The sequence below is a fragment of the Vipera ursinii genome (assembly GCF_947247035.1).
Source record: "Vipera ursinii genome assembly, chromosome: Z".
NCBI lineage: Eukaryota > Metazoa > Chordata > Lepidosauria > Squamata > Viperidae > Vipera > Vipera ursinii.
In genome coordinates, this window is record NC_139517.1 from 38,628,247 (window position 1) to 38,648,045 (window position 19,799).

At 41.3% G+C, this 19,799-nt stretch overlaps 1 protein-coding gene across 2 annotated transcripts in view; it reads left to right on the top strand.

The window, feature by feature from the left end:
* The first annotated feature begins 460 nt into the window (after nucleotides 1–460).
* The window catches only part of STAC2 (SH3 and cysteine rich domain 2), a 48,929-nt gene continuing 29,590 nt past the window's right edge, over nucleotides 461–19,799 (top strand). For both annotated transcript variants that reach the window (XM_083376763.1, XM_083376764.1), the window contains exon 1: nucleotides 461–631. In XM_083376763.1, the coding sequence (XP_083232889.1) occupies nucleotides 539–631 (93 nt within the window). In that variant the 5' untranslated portion in view covers nucleotides 461–538. The remainder of the gene's footprint in view (nucleotides 632–19,799) is intronic.

A 19,799-nucleotide genomic window follows, 5' to 3' on the forward strand; every position in this document is an offset into this window, starting at 1 on the left:
ACACAAACACACACACAGAGCGATTATGACAAACTTCACACACACACACACACACACACACACACACACACAGCGATTACGACAAACTTCAAATAAGAACTTCCAGAGCTTAAAGACTAGGAAGCTTTATCGGCGTTCGTCTGAGGGGAGGGGAGAGTAACTACGTGGGGTTGTAAATTCTGTTTTCATTTGCATAAAAGGGGAGGTCCGAGTGGTAAGGAGACCCATCCGCAGCGGCTTCAGAGTTTTCTACGCTGAGAACCGTCTGTTGTCTCTTTAAAGAACGGGTCGGTTTTTTTGCTTTCCTAAAAGCAAACTAAAGTGGAAGAGGAGGTTAATCCTCAAAAAATTCTCCCGAGAGGGGAGGGGGGCAGGAGAATAAAGCTTCCTGGTCCATCGAGGCGGGAGCAGAGGCGCTTCGGATTTCAGGTGGGAGAGGAGAGGAGGTAGAGCTCCGGTCCGCAACCCTTCCGGAGAACTGTGTTCATCTGCTTCAGCTCCGGACCCCCAGCTCAGCCGGACTCGTCCTAGGCGCACCATGACCGAAATCACGGAAAAGGAGAACGACCCCCAACACAGCACAGATGCGCAGCAGACCCCGAGCACTGGTTCCAGCCTGCAAGAAACAAAGGTAGCCATCTCCGGGTGCCCGTCTCCCTCCCTTTTCTCTAAACTAAGCGAGTTATTGATTGGCGCACTTTCTGATCTCTCGTCTCCTCCTTCAGCGCAGCTCTCCTTTCCCAGATCGAGGAGGCAGAGGGTACTTGTGTGCCGTGGAGATGTTTTCTCCTTGGGTAATCAACACAGAGCCTCTCGTCCGTTCTTCCGCCCCGCCCCGCTCCATAACTAGTTCTCCACGAGCCCCGAGCGATCGCGTGTCCCCATCTCGCCCGGTTCCTCCATCCTCATCTTTCAGCTCCGCGCTTCCTCCTCTTTCGCCTGTTTTTTCCTCCCTGCAGTAGCCAAGCCGCGTGCCATCCTCCTGACTGTTTCATCACAACCGCAGTACTGTATAATCCGTCTGAAGTAAGCGGTAGCGCGCTCTTGTTGCCCCTTCGCCGATCTGGCGCCCTCTAGAAGTGTTGGATTGTCGGACCGATAGTCTGCAACGCCTCTGGAGAGCGATGTAGATCATTGCTGGATATTTCTGGGATTCCTTTTAGGCATGCACCTGCTGTGTGCATGTGGCATGGTGGGTTACAATTGTATGGGATGGGCGGATGGGAAGAGAGGAGAGAAAGCTGTTTACCATCAAAAAGACACTTCCGAATCTTTCCAGTCTGGTGACTGATTTTTTGCTTTATTAATCAGAATGCTGGATATACAACTGCATATAAATGTTTGACATTTAAGTAGAGAAGTACTCTAAAGACCTGAGTTAAGAATTTATTTTCTATGTCCCATTTATAATCTGAAAGCCAAATTAGAGGGCAGCTAATTATGTAGCTGGCAGTAAGAGACACAGCAATGCAATAGTTCGATCTCTTTGAAGTTGGATTTTTAAAAACATGATCAAAGCTTAAAAATGGTTGTATGTCCCCATTGTCATTCTCCAGGACTGATAGCCTTAATGTTCAGTTTAAAAGGTAAATAGGATTGCCAAGAAGTATCTTAACAATACATACATGTTTGTAAGGATCTAAAATATCACTTCAGTGTTAAGTGTGAAATAAGTGCAGGAGACTGAGGATAAGGGCACTGCCATTCAGTACACACACACACACACACACACACACAGAGAGAGAGAGAGAGACAGAGACAGAGACAGAGACAGTGACAGAGAGAGATTGAAGGGGATTGAATTTGAAAAGGTTACTATCTGGAAATTATAACAACATCTAATTAGGAAGGAGGACAGTCTTGGGGAGAACAGGGGCTTTGGAAAGTAGCAAAAATTAGCATTGTATGTGTTTGTCCACATGCATGTTTCTATCAACAGGGTGACTTATTACAGCATGCTTTAATTATAGGCTTTGTGTTATAATAGTTGTGTTCTTTTGTGTCTTAGGATCATGCTTTGGAGGGGAGAAGGGGAAGAAGATGGGTAACAAAATTATTTTGCTACGGCAGAAAAAATGCTTGAACTAGATCAGCATTTCTTTGCAAATGCTAAGGAGGCCACTCAGTGGGTAGAAAAATGTCCTTTCTTTGCTAGATGATTCTGGCATACAGAGGAATATTACTTTTGTAATGGGGGCTCCATTAATTGAATCAGCTAATTAGCCTATTCTCCCTTCATAAGAAGTATGAAAATTATTCCTGGGTTTGTTGGTTTTTTTACATCAGTGATAATATTTCCAGTATGAAGAAAGAACATATGGCCAGTGCAATAGTGAAAAGAAGTCTTGACTTCTCTAGAATTTAGTTTTGCCAGCCCAACGCTTACTCCCTGTCTGCTAGAGTGAAAATGCACTCAACAACGTCAACACTTCTTTTTCCTGTTCTTACACTCCTGAGACCTGAAACCAAAAATAGACATGAGGGACTGCTATACCTAGGAGAGTGTGGAAAACCACATTTAAAATGGAATCCGATCACCTAGAATAACTTTTTCCAACAACGCATTCTCCACACATGTCAGACTGCAACTTCTATAATCCTCAACTCCACATAGCTGAGAACAATGGGATGTGTAACCTAACATATCTGGAAAGCCAGGGAAGGTTTTCCCAAAACCTGACCTGTTACGATCAGTTACATGAATCTGCAAATGCAGTCCAGAATCATGTGCGTCAAAATTTGGATTGTGATAGAGGAAATAAGAATTTCAGTTATCAAAAATAATGGGTGTTTTCAATCCACTCCAGTTGCTACTAACGCAGGCTGTGCTGTGGAATGTGCAGGCTCATTCAGCTGCCAGTTTAGAGCCATGCTGATGTCAAAACTGTGACGTTGGTTACTAATGCACGTAACAGCTCAAGTGGGTTTAAAATTCTAGGCAACACGTGCAGTTCCAACAGTGATACTGCAGCTTCTGCCCTTGCCAAATTTGTACTATGAAAAAAAGATGCCTCTGTGTATGTATGTGTGTGTGCGTGTGTGCGTGATTGTCTCTGGCATGTACAGCAGAATATGTTCCTACTTTATTCTGCAATTCACTCGCTAGGAAGCTACCTCTGTAAGGCAGGAGATGGTACAGTGTTATGCAAGTTCCCTGTGTGGGTGAAGAATTCCCACATGCCTGTGAAATCTATGTAATGTCTGGCACTTTTCCTCTCATATTATCAATTGCTTATCATTCTTTAGTTTTGCTATCCACCACCAAATCTGTGGGGTGACTCCACTGTTGCTTTAGAGCAGGCATGTCAAACTGCCAGCCCGCAGGCCAGATGCATCATGCTGTTAAACTATGCCCACCCCATTACTGGCAATGGGGGGAAAGTCCCGATACGTCACACAATGTCATGTGACATCGCGAGTTTGACATGCCTGCTTTAGAGGCTGACAGAAATGAAGGAGGACTTTATGTCCTGAGTTTTCCAGGCCATGCTGCTTGTGCCACACAACCCAAGAATTCTGGCTTGCCTGATTTGGAATCATCTGAGTCTTTGAAGATAGAAAATCCCATTGATACCCCTCTTCTCCTTTATGTAATTACCATTACTGAATAATTAACTATGTGCTGCCCTTTCGTGGCACTTACAGTCATTCTGCCTAAAGGTGCAGCCACCCACGATTTCAAGGACTAATAAGAAAAAGAGTCACATTTTTAATGCTTTTGTGATGGGTGGGAGAATCATTTCTCTGTATGAAGGATGCACCTTATCAGTGGAATGGCACAACCCGGCTTTCTCCTTGATAGGCTATATTTCATAGCACCCAGATGCTGATGGGAGCATGTATTTGAAAAACAGAGAAAGCCAGAAGAAATAATCAAGAATGCACCCTACTCATCCACAGGCAGAAATGATGCTCCTTGAGTCCATTGTCTGGATAAAACTGAGTAGAAACAAGGGCAAGGGTCACTAGGAATGTAAAGGGTTGTAACTGAATAAGGGGCAAAGGTTATGATAAATTAGAGAAGGCTTTCCCTCTACATTTTTTTTCTGGCTAATCCCCATTTTGTGAATCTGCTATTTCACTTCCATAAAAAGCAATATAGAATATGCCATCCGAATTTCCATTGTGAAAGAAATCACAGCAGGGAATGCAGTAATTTTGAAGTGGGAAAAGTAGTGTTATGGAATGGGAGAGAGGAGAGTTAATTCAGATTTTTTGTCCATTCCCACAGTTGTGATTGAATTTCACACTCCATTTCTGAAGCTTCCTGGTGGTTTGTTTAAAGACACAGGTAGATCTACTATTTCTGTGAGTATTTGTGCCTAAGTTGTGCTTTTAGAGCAGCTTTTTCCAACCTGATAGTCTGTTTTGCAGGGCTCCATGTTGAAAAAGATTGATGCAGAATAACTTTCATGTTCAAAAGGATCCCTTAAGTACCATCCCAGAAGCAAAACCGAAGAAATTACAGCTGTTCGTTTGATACCATTTCTTAGTGATACTTCCTAAAGATGTGGTAGCCTCAGGCCAAAATATTAGGCTTGCTTTGTAGAATTGTTTTGAATGATATACCTCCTTTCTTCTTTTCTCCCCAATGTCCCTCCCTTTTTAAAGATTTTTTCCTTGGTCAAGCCAGTTGCTTAGCCCACAGCCTCTCTATGGATTTCGTTGCAGTTCCTTCTGAAGGAGCTCTGGGTTTTGTTTTGTTGGGAAGAGACGATTTAGCAGCCAAAAAAATATCTCCACTGGAAATAAAGTGATTAAGCACCCAAATATTCCTGACGTTCGAAAGATTAGCTTTCCCCACGTCCCAGGGAGACAGTTTGGCCTTACAGAAACCTGATGACAGATTTCTAGCCTACCCAAGGATTCTTTAGGAAACTTTTTGAAAATATGATACTTTCTTTGCTCCCTCCCTAGAAAACAAATTTTCCCAACTTTTAAAATTTTATTTAAGGACAAGATATCTCACCAGAACAGGCACAGGACATAAAGCTCCTGCACATTTATGATATGTGAGGGAAACCTTCTGGTGGCTTTAAAACAGGACAATGAATAGGATGAAAGACTCAGTGGATCAGACCTGAGAGATTTCTGTACTTCTTTTCTTTTCCTTATTCTGGTTACAGGAAGACTTATAAACAAATGTCTGTACAATTCCAGCACAATTGTGGTAATTTACTTTGAGAAGAGGGGGTTGGGTTGTAGAGGTTGAATCTGTTGTGATATAATTCCCTGTTCTCAACATATAACAAAACAAAAGTTCCAGAATATTTCCATGCCATTCTGCTTTAGATCTGAATTAATTTGAATCATAGTCTCCTTCCTGAAGTGAAATTGATTTATTTCTGACTATAGCTCAGTTTATTGGAAACCATTAAAAACTGACATTTTCCTTTGAACTACAACTCTGCAAATCTCATAGACAATCTGTTTTCTGTTTGGCAGGAGAAGCCTGATTCCAGGTCACAAGCTGCCATCATGGTTACATGTCCAAGGATCTTATTCCTGTCTCCTCATTGCCTCCCCCACCATAGAGGTGGTGAAATTTCAGCAGTAAAAACTTGGGGAATGGAATTCCTCAACATCCCCCTAGGCCTAGGGGTTTATTTTGATGGTGTGTAGATTCTATCTTGGAAAGGTGTTGCCTATTATCTTGATACAGCACCATGAAAGATTTTTAAAATGATGATCAGCATTTTGAATTGGATCTGGAAACTGACCAGCAGCCAATGCGGGATGGATATAATCCTCTTCTGATGGGTTTGTCTTGTCAGGAACCTAGCCACTTCACGGGAAATTGGCTGCATATCTATTGAGATCTCTCCAAAAGCAGCACCACATAGAGTGCGTTACAATAGTCTAGCTCAATGAGTCATCATTGCCAAGACATTGGTTAAAGTAGGATTGTAACAAATGCAGCAGCCAAAGCTGAGCAAAGGCTTCTCTTGCTATGGCTCCCAGCTCCTATTTCAGCAGAAGCCATGAGTCCATACAGCTAGTCCTTGCTTATCAACCATTGTTCAGTGACCATTGGAAGGTACAATGGTGCTGAAAAGATACTTTTATTGCCCCCTTGCAACCTTTGCAGCATCCCTCCATCAGGTGATTGCCATTACAATCAGTGAACACAGTTCTTGCCTGATCTGTGTTTTTTCTCTCCCCACCCCCTTGCAGAGCAGAGAAATGTAAGAAAAAGGGATTGCAAGAAAGTAAGGTGTTGTTTCTACACACCAAAAGCAGTGTGATTGCACTAATAGATTCATCCTGGCAGCCGTGTGACACTAGGCAAACAGCTTACAGCACTCTCTTGAAATCCCTTCTTCAACCTCTGTACTTTGGGGCAGCCTGGAATGGGAGAGAAAAAAGCAAGTGATTTATATAGGCACTCTCTCCTTTGCCTGCCCCCTTCACCCCCCCCAAGAGAGACTGGAGAGGGATTTCAAGAGAATAAGCTATTTGTTTTGCTCCATATTGAAAGCAGTACAATCACACCAGTAATGGGAAAGGATCAGACCAATGATTGCCTACAGAAATTTTTCTCCCCCTCTCCTATCCCCCAGAGCAGACATATCAAACTCGCAACATCATGTGATGTCGCGCAACGTATTGGGAGAGTTTTGACATTGCAGGCAATGGGGTGGGCGTAGCTTCTGGATGACGCATCCGGCCCGCGGGCCAGCAGTTTAACACCCCTGCCCCAGAGAGATTGGAGAGAAAGGGATTTCAAAAAAGTAAGCTGTTCATGTAGCATGCCTGTGACACCCAGCCCTGGGCTGCAGCATGATTATACTGCTTTGATATGTATACAACAGCAGGCAGGCACTCAAGCATTCCAAAGAGTGGGGGAACAGTTTGGAAACAAATGAAAGCCAAAAGTATAAAACTGAGTAGCCTTGTATGTTTCCAGACAGATAGAACAGTTATGGTCATGTCATTTCTCCTTACTGACCACTTCACGTAGAAATGGAATTGCATATCCCATTAGAGTCACTAAGCAAGGACTACTTGTAAAAACTGCAGATCATGCACCAAGCCCTTGAAAAGGAGCATTGCCCTGTCAAGAGTACCTACCAGGTTAAAAATAAAGCCATGATGATTGCTGGCACCAAACATCTCAGTGGATTTTGAGTTTTTTTCCATTTCTTTCAGATCCTGCCCAAGCACTAATTCAGGGTTTCCATATGTGCTTTGTGCAAAACCATTTGTCCCTATGTCCAGGACTGTCCTAGATAGCTTTTCAGATAAGGAATAAAGAGCCTGATTTATCCTGCTTTTATTAATATGGAAAGATCAAATATTGTTATCTTCAGCATAAAACTCATCACTGAATCCTGGAAAATATTTACCTAATGCATCTCAGATTATTTATTCAGAACATATTCTATTCATCAGCTCTGATGACATCTGATTTAATTTAAGTTCTGAATGTTAAGTCAGGAATGTACTCATGAAAGATCCCTTAGCAACAAGATGTGAGAAGAGTTTCACTGGTCAAGATCATCCTTTTCCAGCCAAGGCTGCATTCAGACTGGAATCAAAGTGAGGATGTAATTGAGGGCATAAAAATAATGGAGCTGAATCAGTTGTGATAAGTGTATTCTTTACAAGCTTCACCCATCAGTGTTTGGTTGCAAAAGAGGAATTTTTGTGGGCAATGTGCCAAATTCCCTGGGGAACTTTGTGTGTAATTGCAGGGCATGAATTGTCCTGCTTGCTTAAGAGCAACTGTAAGTTAAATATGCAGCTTGGACTTGAGAAAACATGTTTGGTCCTCTTCTCTTCATAGCGAAGGAGTATTGGGGTGATGTTGACAAAAATTAGGGTTGTATGATGATATTTAAAAGAACTTGAATGGACATGATAGAAGTATCTGCCTTAGTCCGTTCCCCTTGTGGTTAGTTGTCCTTCCTTCTCCAGCTTTCCCTGATCATCTTCTGTGAATGGGTCATTTCAAGAACTAAAATTAGAAAATAAAACTACTAGCAGAAGAGAGAGAGGAACTAAAGTTAGAGATTTTGATCTTGTTAAGAGCATATAGGTAAAGGTAAAGGTTCCCCCGCACATGCGTGCTAGTCATTTCCGACTCTAGGGGCCGGTGCTCATCTCCGTTTCCAAGCCAAAGAGCCAGCGCTTGTCCAAGGACATCTCCGTGGTCATGTGGCCAGCATGACTAGACGCCAAAGGCGCACGGAACGCTGTTACCTTCCCACCGGAGTGGTCCCTATTTTTCTACTTGCATTTTTACGTGCTTTCGAACTGCTAGGTTGGCAGAAGCTGGGACGGGTAACAGGCGCTCACTCTGTTACGCGGCACTCGGGATTCGATCCGCCAAACTGCCGACCTTCTGATCGACAAGCTCAGCATCCTAACCCACTGAGCCACCACGTCCCTTAAGAGCATAGAGCTGACCTATAGAGTACGCTGCAATCAGATATATCTATTAATTTAAATTGCTTTAAAAAGCATTGGACTAGTGTGTTCAGGATTAGGCAATTGGACAATAATAATTATTTACAATTCCAGGATCATATTGTAATACAAGCTGACCACACACACAGCAGAAGAGGGCTATTGAACACTTGTCTATGTTAGCTTTTTGAATGCACCTGGCTGGCCATTACATGGCAGAAAACTGAACTGGAGGCCTGAAGTAACAGCTTCTTTTCTTATAGTTTTGTCAGCGGAAAGGAAGGAGAAGGGAGCTTGGAAAAGATGACAAATCTTAATAGCAGCTGTCAGTGCTAAGGAGGCTCCTGTAGAATCTTGCATCTCAGGAACAATTATTATACCGAGAGACTTAAAGCCAGTAAACCGGACTGTTGATGCACTGTGTTTAAAAGCCAGGCTAAAGAAACAGAAATCACTTATGTTAGTTCTCAAAGAGTTTGGGGCATAATCACAAGAAATGTGGAATGAGTTCTTCTCTGCCTGAACCTTGGCGGTCCTCACTGACTGGTTGGCACTGGACGACCATGCCCAAGATCCAGGTTCCAGAGCTATCTTCCAGAATCTTCTTGCTTACAGTAAGGAGGAACTTACTCCTGCATGCTGACCAAGGCAAAGCAGCCAGGATTAAGTTCCCTTCCTTTTCCAAAATGGCTCTTCCTGTGCTTTTTTTCTGCAAGGTGTCATGCTGGATGCTCAGGTAGAAAATGTCTGTCTGCTCCAAGCAGCTAAATCAGGCTGGTCTTCCCTTGTGAGGTGCCAATGTTTTTCAAAAAGTACAAGTGGCACCTTACTCAGGCTGACCAGAGGAAAAGGGGCTACCACAAAGAAGAGGGAGTCAAGTATATTCTCCAAAGCACCTGAAGGCAGGACAAGAAGCAACGGATGGAAACTAATCAAGGAGAGAAGCAACCTAGAACTAAGGAGAAACTTCCTGACGGTTAGAACAATTAACCAGTGGAACAACCTGCCTCCAGAGGTGGTGAATGCTCCAACACTGGAGGTTTTTAAGAAGAGACTGGACAGCCATTTGCCTGAAATGGTATAAGGTTTCCTGCCTGAGCAGGGGGTTGGACTAGATGACCTCCAAGGTCCCTTCCAACTTTATTATTATTATTATTATTATTATTATTATTATTATTATTATTATTATTATTATTATTATTATTATTATTATTATTATTATTATTATTATAAAAGCAGGCCAGGACCCAGCATGGCATTCCCAAAAAGAAGAACAAGAAGAGTTAGCTTTGCTCTTTGTTTTCAGAGCCACTCTTTCCCAGTAATATCGCCTTCCTTATTGAAGAAGAAGAATTGTGAATAGATACAGGAATGCGGAACTGGGGCAAAGTCAAGCTGAGGCTTCAGGAAATTATTGATTGGAGCATAACTTGAGCATTTTAAATTTTATGTGATGTAAGAATTGAACTAAGGTTCAAACTGTCCTTACCTCCATCCTGATTCTGAATTTTCACTTTGGTGGGATTCACTCACAAGTTTGCTTCAGTGACATAAAATCTCGATGGTTTCTGTCATGCCAGCCTAGGGAAAGAACAAGCATTGAACTTTTATTATGAGAAAGAAAAATAAAATAAAAGATGTACATAAAGGTTCTGGTGTCTTTGTAACCTACAAGGAAGTTGCATATTGTAGTTTTTTGTATGTATAAGAACTTGTGTAAATGTGAGAAGGCCATTTTCTTTTAATTGTTCATTCTGTTCTAGACAACATCTGCAGCTTGTTTATGAAAGCCAAGGGATTCTGTTGTTTAAAGCCCATCACTTATTTATTTGTTTGCTTATCGAATTTGCATGGCTGCCTAACTCCATAATGTCTCAGGGCTGCATCTCCTATAAAGACAGTTTGGAAGAATAAAAAACAGAAAAGAGCAATGAACATCCAGGAAGAGCAAAACAAGCACACCCTTTTAGCATAAAACATCTCTACAATCCACTCCAGCCCAAGGCCTGGAGAAAAGCTAGGTTTAAATGAGGTCAGAGTAGGGATTATGTTGATCTTGAGAATGAGGAGAATGCTGTTCCAAAAAACATAGTGCATAGTGCAACAAAGAAGGCTTGTTTCTTGGGTTCAGGACAGCTTATGAAACTTTCTGGTTCTGTGTGGTCCAAATACCCTCAGGCACTTGATGTTGTTAGGGCTGAGCCTGAAACTGTTCTTCACCATCCAGACCCTGGACAATGTCAAGACCTTGACAGCATGATATCATTGGGCTGAAGTTGATGTTATGTACTGGGCTTTTGGTACCACACCATGTGCGTTGCTGGAGAGCTAACGGCTCTCCAGCAACCCAGACAGGCCGTCTCCGGTCCTGCAATTGGTCAGCCCCAGGTGGCAAGCACGGGTTCAATCCTGTTGACTGCTACCATAGGGCTTGGCTATATATTGTGGCTGGGTGCGGCCCAAGCTCAAGTACAGTTCCAGCAAGAATAAAAGAATGAGTTTCTCTGTACTCAGCCGTGTGTCTTCATTCCTGCTCACCAGAGCCCACAACTTAACAGTTGAGATATACAATCAGGTACGATCTGTATATTGATGATACCTGACCCCAACTGATGGATAATCTCACCTAACAGTCTCATATAGACATTGCAAAGGAGGGCAAGAGCACTGAGCCTATGGCATCCTGCATATCAGACACTTTGAACTCAATCTCTCTCCACATGCTATGATCTACTGGAACCAATTACAGAGAAAGAACCACCATAACATTTCTAATCCCCAGAGGCAACTCAGAAGAATTACTGTTTGATGGTATTAAAAGCTTCTGAGAAATTGAGAAGAACTAGATGGCTTCACTACGTTGTCCTGTCTCTGCCAAAAGTTGTCAACAGCTGTGTGACCATTGCTTTCTCAATATTGTGTCCCAGTCTGAAACTGGCTAAAAATTGCCTAGATAATCCAAGGCCCTCTGAAGTCACCACTAATAAGGTGGCTGGCTGGGCAAGTGTCTAGGGTGAGCCAATAGCTTCTTGAAAAGAGGACACACCATTATTTCCTTCAACACAGGTAGAGCCACACCTCTTTGGATGTGGCTTTCAATTCTACCAAGAACTATAGCATGTAGTGAGATTCAATGCTTAAGAAGAGAATTTACCATCAGGAAGAGGAAAAGGGAGAAGTTGAATGAGGGTAGCTCCAAAGAAAGGCTGTTATCTCTTATATTTGAATGTGTGATGCTGTGTATAAGGTGAAGGGAGGGAAGAATCAGTGTCTTATTAAATTTAATCCAAGCTTGAATCAGAAAGCCCTTTAAATAAAAATGTCTTCCAAGAGAGGATAGTTCTATGTAAAATAGTATTTTGGGATCTTTAGGGGTCGTGAAGAAAAAGAGGCTGGATATGAAAAAGACAGGTACAAAAGCTGGGCTACTGATCTTCGTGGAATCTTCCTTACTGCCTCATTTACAGACCTTGACTAATGAGCCAGGGTGTGTGTCCTCTGCAAGCATATGTAACGTATAACGCATGCCTATTTCAAGCATCTTATCTTGTTGTAGATCTTGGAGTAATGGAAGGAAACATGACTTTATTTTCAGTGTTCTTAGCTACCAAAAATAGAGACTGCACCCTCTCTAAACTGGTCTGATGTCTTGTAAGATCAAATTAAATTGGACGTTGGAGATGCTTCATTATATCTTCCTTCTCTCTTCATTTCTTCTAAGATCAGTCAAGTGGGGAAGCAAATTTGATCAGGACTGCAGTATTGGAGAAGAATATTTTAGTTGTTTCTCCTGTTCCAGCTTCCTCCCACCTGATGCCCTCTAAAGAGAAGGTACCAAGGTGTCCACCCCATCTTTTTTATGAAATACTTCAGGTAATTCAGGAAGAGGCAAAACATGATGGTGAGTTATGGCCTTAACCAAGTGACTTATCATCGCCTGTCTGAACTCTTGCATTGTACTTTACCCAAAGGTACCAAACACTGTAGCTGGGACAGAATGCAGCAGCCTGATAGTTAGCCACTGGGAATTCCTATAGCCACGTGTTACTGCACACAGTACAGTGTTTATCAACAGGTTTCCAGATAAAATTCAAAATGATGATTTTGACCTATAAAGTCCTATGTTGCTTGGCTCAAGATAGCTTCAGAATTGTGATTATGCCATAAAGGAGGGAGTGCTTCCCATCCCTCCTGTCTAAAAGATGGCTGGGGAAGGCAGGAGGTAGAGCTTTTTAAGTATGGGAATAGTCTTCTCCAGAAAACTGAATGGGCCCAAACTTGCTAGCATTTAGAGAGCAACTTAAATTGTTCTGTTCTGCAACGTGTTTGCATTGTGACTGATACTTCAGTGATAAGGGTCCTATTTAGCTGTTATGTTGGTGTACAGGTAATTTTTAAAGCTTTTTATTTTTGATGGTATGACTATAACAATTTTATTGTTTTGTGGCTTTGTTTATAGATAAAGTGCAATGTACGGTGATACAATATGTAGAATAATGATAAAGAGGAATACATGACAGCAAATAATATGACTGGACTATGTTTTTGGCATTGCTTACTTAAAACTGGGCAAAGATACAGCCAGGCAGAACAATTTTGAAAGAATTCCAAATCAACTCACCTGAAAAGACTCTTATCTTTAATACTGTGCTTGCTTGCAATATTTCTAACACAATAGTCCCAAGGGAAGGTATGAGAAATAGATGATGTTCCTATTCTGGCTCACATACTGAAGATGACTCCTGGTTTATGTTGATCCCAGGGCATTTAAACTAGAGATGTGAATTCAAGTTGTGTATCCTCCTTCCACCAAATACAGATCCTCCATAGATTGGCAATGAATTGTACTTTAGAATATCACAGAAGAGAATATTTATTATTATCTTTATTATTGCAAGGAAAATAATTTTTAACTTTAAATTAAATGTAGAATTTACCTATGTCTAAAACATATTTGTTCTGGCTTCTCCTATTTGTTTGTGTATAGACCCTGGCACATTAATCAAAATCTTGTTGTTGTTGTTAGTTGCGAAGTCGTGTCCGACCCATCGCGACCCTATGGACAATGTTCCTCCAGGCTTTCCTGTCCTCTGCCATCTTCTGGGCTCCATTTAAGCTCACGCCTACTGCTTCAGTGACTCCATCCAGCCACCTCATTCTCTGTCGTCCCCTTCTTCTATTGCCCTCAATCTTTCCCAGCATTAGGCTCTTCTCCAGTGAGTCCTTCCTCCTCATTAGGTGGCCAAAGTATTTGAGTTTTAGCTTCAGGATCTGGCCTTCTAAAGAGCAGTCAGGGTTGATCTCCTCTAGGACTGACCGGTTTGATCGCCTTGCAGTCCAAGGGACTCGCAGGAGTCTTCTCCAGCACCAGAGTTCAAAGGCCTCAATTCTTTTGCGCTCAGCCTTTCTTATGGTCCAACTTTCACTGCCATACATTGCAACTGGGAAGACCATAGCCTTGACTATACGCACTTTTGTTGACAGGGTGATGTCTCTGCTTTTTAGTGTGCTGTCTAGATTTGCCATGGCTTTCCTCCCCAGGAGCAAGCGTCTTTTAATTTCTTGGCTGCAGTCCCCATCTGCAGTGATCTTGGAGCCCAGGAAAATAAAATCTGTCACTACCTCCATTTCTTCCCCATCTATTTGCCAGGAATTGAGAGGGCCGGATGCCATGATCTTGGTTTTCTTAATGTTTAGTTTCAACCCAACTTTTGCACTCTCCTTCTTCACTCGCAACAAGAGACTCTTCAGTTCCTCTTCACTTTCTGCCATTAGAGTGGTATCATCTGCGTATCTTAGGTTGTTGATATTTCTTCCAGCAATCTTAATTCCAACTTTTGATTCATCTAGCCCTGCCTTTCTCATGATGTGCTCTGCATATAAGTTAAATAGGCAAGGCGACAGTATACAGCCTTGCCGGACTCCTTTCCCAATTTGGAACCAATCAGTGGTTCCGTGTCCAGTTCTCACTGTTGCTTCTTGGCCCGCATATAGGTTTCTCAAGAGACAAATAAGATGTTCTGGTACTCCCATCTCTTTAAGAACTTGCCACAGTTTGTTATGATCCACACAATCAAAGGCTTTAGCATAGTCAATGAAGCAGAAGTAGATGTTTTTCTGGAACTCTCTAGCTTTCTCCATGATCCAGCGTATGTTGGCTATTTGATCTCTAGTTCCTCTGCCTCTTCGAAATCCTGCCTGTACTTCTGGTAGTTCTCGATCCACATACTGCTGGAGTCTAGCTTGTAGGATTTTAAGTATAACTTTACTAGCATGAGAAATGAGTGCAATGGTGCGATAGTTTGAACATTCTTTGGCACTGCCTTTCTTTGGAATTGGAATGTAAACTGATCTTTTCCAATCCTGTGGCCACTGTTGAGTTTTCCAAATTTGCTGGCAAATTGAGTGTAGCACTTTTACTGCATCGTCTTTTAAGATTTTGAATAGCTCAGCTGGAATACTGTCACCTCCACTAGCTTTGTTGTTGCTCAGCTTTTCTAAGGCCCACTTCACTTCACATTCTAGGATGTCTGGCTCGAGGTCAGTGACCACCTCATTGTGATTATCAGGGACGTTAAGCTCATTCTTGTATAGTTCTTCTGTGTAATTTTGCCATCTCTTCTTAATCTCTTCTGCCTCTGTTAGGTCCCTGCCATTTTGGTCCTTTATCATGCCCATTTTTGCATTGAACGTTCCCTTCATCTCTCCAATTTTCTTGAAAAGATCTCTGGTCCTCCCTATTCTATTGTTTTCTTCTATTTCTTTGCACTGTTCATTTAAGAAGGCATTCTTATCTCTTCTAGCTATTCTCTGGAATTCTGCATTCAATTGGGCGTATCTTTCTTTTTCTCCCTTGCCTTTTGCTTCCCTCCTTTCCTCAGCTATTTGCAAAGCTTCCTCAGACAGCCATTTTGCTTTCTTGCATTTCTTTTTCTTTGGGATGGTTTTGGTTGCTACCTCTTGTACAATGTTGCGAACCTCTGTCCATAGTTCTTCAGGCACCCTGTCTATCAGATCTAATTCCTTAAATCTATTTGTCACCTCTACTGTATATTCAACGGGGATATGATTTAATTCATACCTGACTGGCCTGGTGCTTTTCCCTACTTTCTTCAGTTTAAGCCTAAACTTTGCAACAAGAAGCTCATGGTCTGAGCCACAGTCAGCTCCTGGTCTTGTTTTTACTGACTGTAATCAAAATCTTGGTGAAGCTTTTAGTCATGGGTTCACCAGAAATAATCCAAATTGCACACCAGTTTTGAACAGGGAAGTGCAATCCATTCTCGGTTAAACACAGAAAGTCTCCAGTCCAAATAATCATAACTACTAGCTTTTGTTCCTAAGTCTCTTTCCGCACACTCCTTCATAGTCCTTATTATTGCTTTTTCCAAAATGCTCTCCTTGGATTGAGTTTCAATGGAAGTTGGCATTCAGCACAATGATAACACTCAGTTAAATATCAGGCTGGCTGAATTAGTTCTACTCAGCCCAACGGGAACAGCAATTGGTACCAATTTAAACTTCTCCAGGCTAGCTTCAAGCCTAGCCATTGAGAATGCAGTAAGATAATTCAACCTGAAGATGATAACATGAAAGGCCAAACCATTTCAGTTTTTTCCTACTGCTGCTATATTGGAGCAAATTCTAACAGAAATAAATTGTAAACTGCAAGCACCACTTTCCTAACTGTGACTCTCCCCTCCCCTTGGATAATGAGGTTTCTTTTCTGAATAGAAATGCTGTTCACTTACCTTCATCCAAAGCATTTTTAAGATAGCAGTTCTTTCCATGATTTGGTTAGATGAAAATGAGAATTAACAGCTGAGTATTACCTGTATAAAATCCAGACCATTCCTTAGCAGAAAGCAGGTGCAGATTCTAGTGTGATGCATATTCTGAACACATTGGCACATTTCACTAAACCACACTGTAATTTGCTTGCTATTATCTAAATGTATTATGTCAACCTTGCCACTATGATTTGTAACCAGTGGTCTGTGCCTTAGTATGAGATGAAATCCCATCAACAGAGTAGATAAGTTGTGGCAATCATGAATATCGGTGGAGAAGGAAAGAGAGTTAAAGACATCCCCAGAGTTGTGAACTTGTGAATTGGTGCTTGAAGCCTTTGGAGGATATGCAGTGTTGGGGGTGGTAAGAGTGGTAGAAAGTTAAACATTGTACATCATTTCATAAATATGGGGAAAGGAAAGTTTTTGAAAAGGTTGGGAGCTGAGTCGCCAATGAGACTTATATTTGCCAAGCTGTTTTCACAGCAGCTGTGTTAAAAATAGCTTGCAGGGGCTGGAGCTACATATCAAGAAATATTAGCCTTTTTTATAGTATCTTGGCAGGTTCTTTGAATGTTGCAGAAGGTGAAAAAATGAGAAATGGCAGTTTGAGCAAGAACCTGGGATCTGCTCTTTTGAACATCCATTTAAAACAGCATAATAGAACCTGGGTGAAGGGGAAGGCCTCACCCTCCCTTGGCATAATCCCTCCCACTGGGTGCTCTGCGAAGGTGTAGGGACCACAATTCCTGTAACACCAAGCTTTCATACTGGCTTTGTATGCTGGAAATTGTGACCGCAATGCATTATAATTGGAAGGCAACAAAGAGGGAAGACTCCCTTATGGCAGCGATGGCAAACTTTTGGGCTCAGCATGTCAAAAATTTGAAAAAGCAATTATTTACATATTCATCTTTTTTTTTAATGAAGTCCAGTTGTGTGTGATCCCCAGGATCTGTTGTGCGCCTCTTACCATCAGGCCCTATTATTATTTGGTTGATAGGCCCCCTGCGGCCTACCAAAGGCAGCTCTAAGGCCTTCATTCTTTTTTTTTTAAAAAAAACAAGTTTTATTGGTTTTTCAGTTAAAATCTACATATTTAGAAAGCATCATGATGACTGGGTAATCAGAGATTCAGTAACAAAGTTTTCAGTACATAATTCAGGTTATATTATCAAAACATCCTTCTCAATTTCCCTTAACATTTCATACAACCAGTTTAAACTGATAAATTTCTAGAAATAGCATGGTCAGTTGAAAAATTTGTCAATTCAATTTCATTGAAATATATCTATGTCCTGTTATTAAAGTTTACCTAATTTAAATTTTAATTATATTATTCAAATTTAGCCTTTAACATCCCAAATAATATTCACAACTCAAATTTCCCTTATTTCATTACAGCAAAAACTATAGCATCTAACATGTACACAGTGGTTGAATAGCTATGTTCTATCTAATAAACATTGTCTGTTTCACATCCTATTACATCACATGTTACTGACAGGACCACAGCCTATGTTTATCAATCTACAACTATTTATGCCCAACCTGATTCTTTTAAATTTTAGCTAATTCTTAATTCTTAAATAGAATAATCAAACGTCTTTTAACATCAAACGTGGGATCTATAAACCAAATTTCCATTATGTCAGTGCACAAATTATAATGTCTAAAATAAGCCTAATAGATACATAAACACATTCTAGTTCTATCTCATAAACATTTTCTATTTTAGATCCTGATAGATCACTGATTACTAAAAGGTTAACCTTTAATGGTTCTCTAAGAACTCACTTTTTAAATCTGGCTTTCTTTTTTTGCCAATCAGGTTTCCAGACCAAGGCCTTTGAATTGCCAGATAGGTCTCCCTTCGCTCCAATACATATTATTTGAATTGAAGGAGGCCATCTAGCCATCAGTGATCCACAAAAACCAAACCATTTGTAATCATTATGTTGTTGCCCTGTTAGTTCTAGTCTCTGTATTTGCTCTAAAAACTTTATCTTCAGTTCGGTCTGGATTTCTCTTCCATCTGGGTTCATCTGCTTTAAGTAAAGAGTCTTATCCAATTTTGTAATTAATGTTTGGCTATCCAGGATTTCAGGAGACTGTCTTTGTTGATCTTCCACGTCCTCTATGTTAGCATCACTATCTTGCACATAGTATACTTCTAAAGTTATAGGCTCTTTTGATGGAGTCAAAAGTTGAGTATTACGTTTTCCCAGTTTGTTATTGGTCCTTAAGGTTATTTGCCATAGTGATAGTTCCTTGTACTTTTAGAGTTGTCGGTTCTTTGGATAGTTGTTACTTATATTCCTCTGTCTCAATAGTAATATCTTCCAATTTTGTTATATTCTGAAGTATAAATTCTTTCGTTGCAGTCTGGGTTTCAATTTGTGACTTAAGGTTGGCATGTAAATTATTAAATCTGGAGATAGACATCTCAGTGACTCTATAGATTGTTTCAAGTATGAGGTTATAGTCAAGCAAGGTTTGTGGCTGATCCTTCTCCATTCTGTAATAATTATAAATAGTCCTTGGTGGAGGCTATTTTTCAGACAAAAATCAGTCCACCTCCACAGGTCTAAGCCAAATTTATTTCCAGCTGCTTCAGCTTTTTATCTTAATGCCAAGGTCAGTCCAAAATGTAAGCAAGCTTGTTTGCCAATAGCATTCACTAGATATCCCCAGAGTATTTCAAATCCTTTTCAGACAGTATCTTTTTATTTATTTCTTTTTTTGTCCCCTTTTTAGGCTAATAGGTAGAATAGTCCATTTCTGTAAATATAGGAACTTTGGGCCAAAAGTAGAAAGCCAGTAAGTCCAATAAATCAGTATAATTTAGTACAAGGCTTTTCTTTTCTCTCCCAATGTAGACAAAGGAGGGTGGGGGAAAAAATCCCTTCCCTGTCTTCTCACAGGGGGAAGCAAATTCAAGAAGCTTTTGGCAGGGAAAGTAGACAATTAAGAAAACAAGAAGGCAATTCTCACCCAGTTTTCAAGTGCTTTGTTGTCCTTTTGGCTTCGGCAGGAAACGGCTAAATGATGGGTCATGGGAGTGGCCGATCCTTTCTTCTTCGGTTTGGAGAGTAGCTCCAAGCTGACAGGAGGGCCACTGCCCTTCTACCCCCGACTGGAGAGACCTCTCCCCCGCTCATCACCCCTCCAGGGCGACTTTCGACTCCTTTACAGGGCCCCCCCATGAAGAAATTCAGGTGACATGAGGAGCAATTCCCTCGCACGTCTGGATGCACCAAAAATCCGGAACTGGAAACTTAAGGCCTTCATTCTTGAAGTGGCTTCAGAGAATGCTCTTCCATATGCTCTTCAGCCTCCAAAAACTGGAGGCATGCCCATTCTCGCACAACTTTTGGAGGCTCTGGAGGCTACTCAGACCATACTTCAATCTTGTGCAGCCTTCCCAGCTTCCAAAAATTATGAAAACAAGCATACTTTTGAAAATAGTTGTCAGGTGAACTCTGATATCAACCAAAACATGATGGTTGTCACCTTTGACACTCAGATTCATCCTCACTACCTTATGGGGAGGGGAAGGACTCAGTTTGCCAATGTTATTTCCCGATAAACCACCTGTGT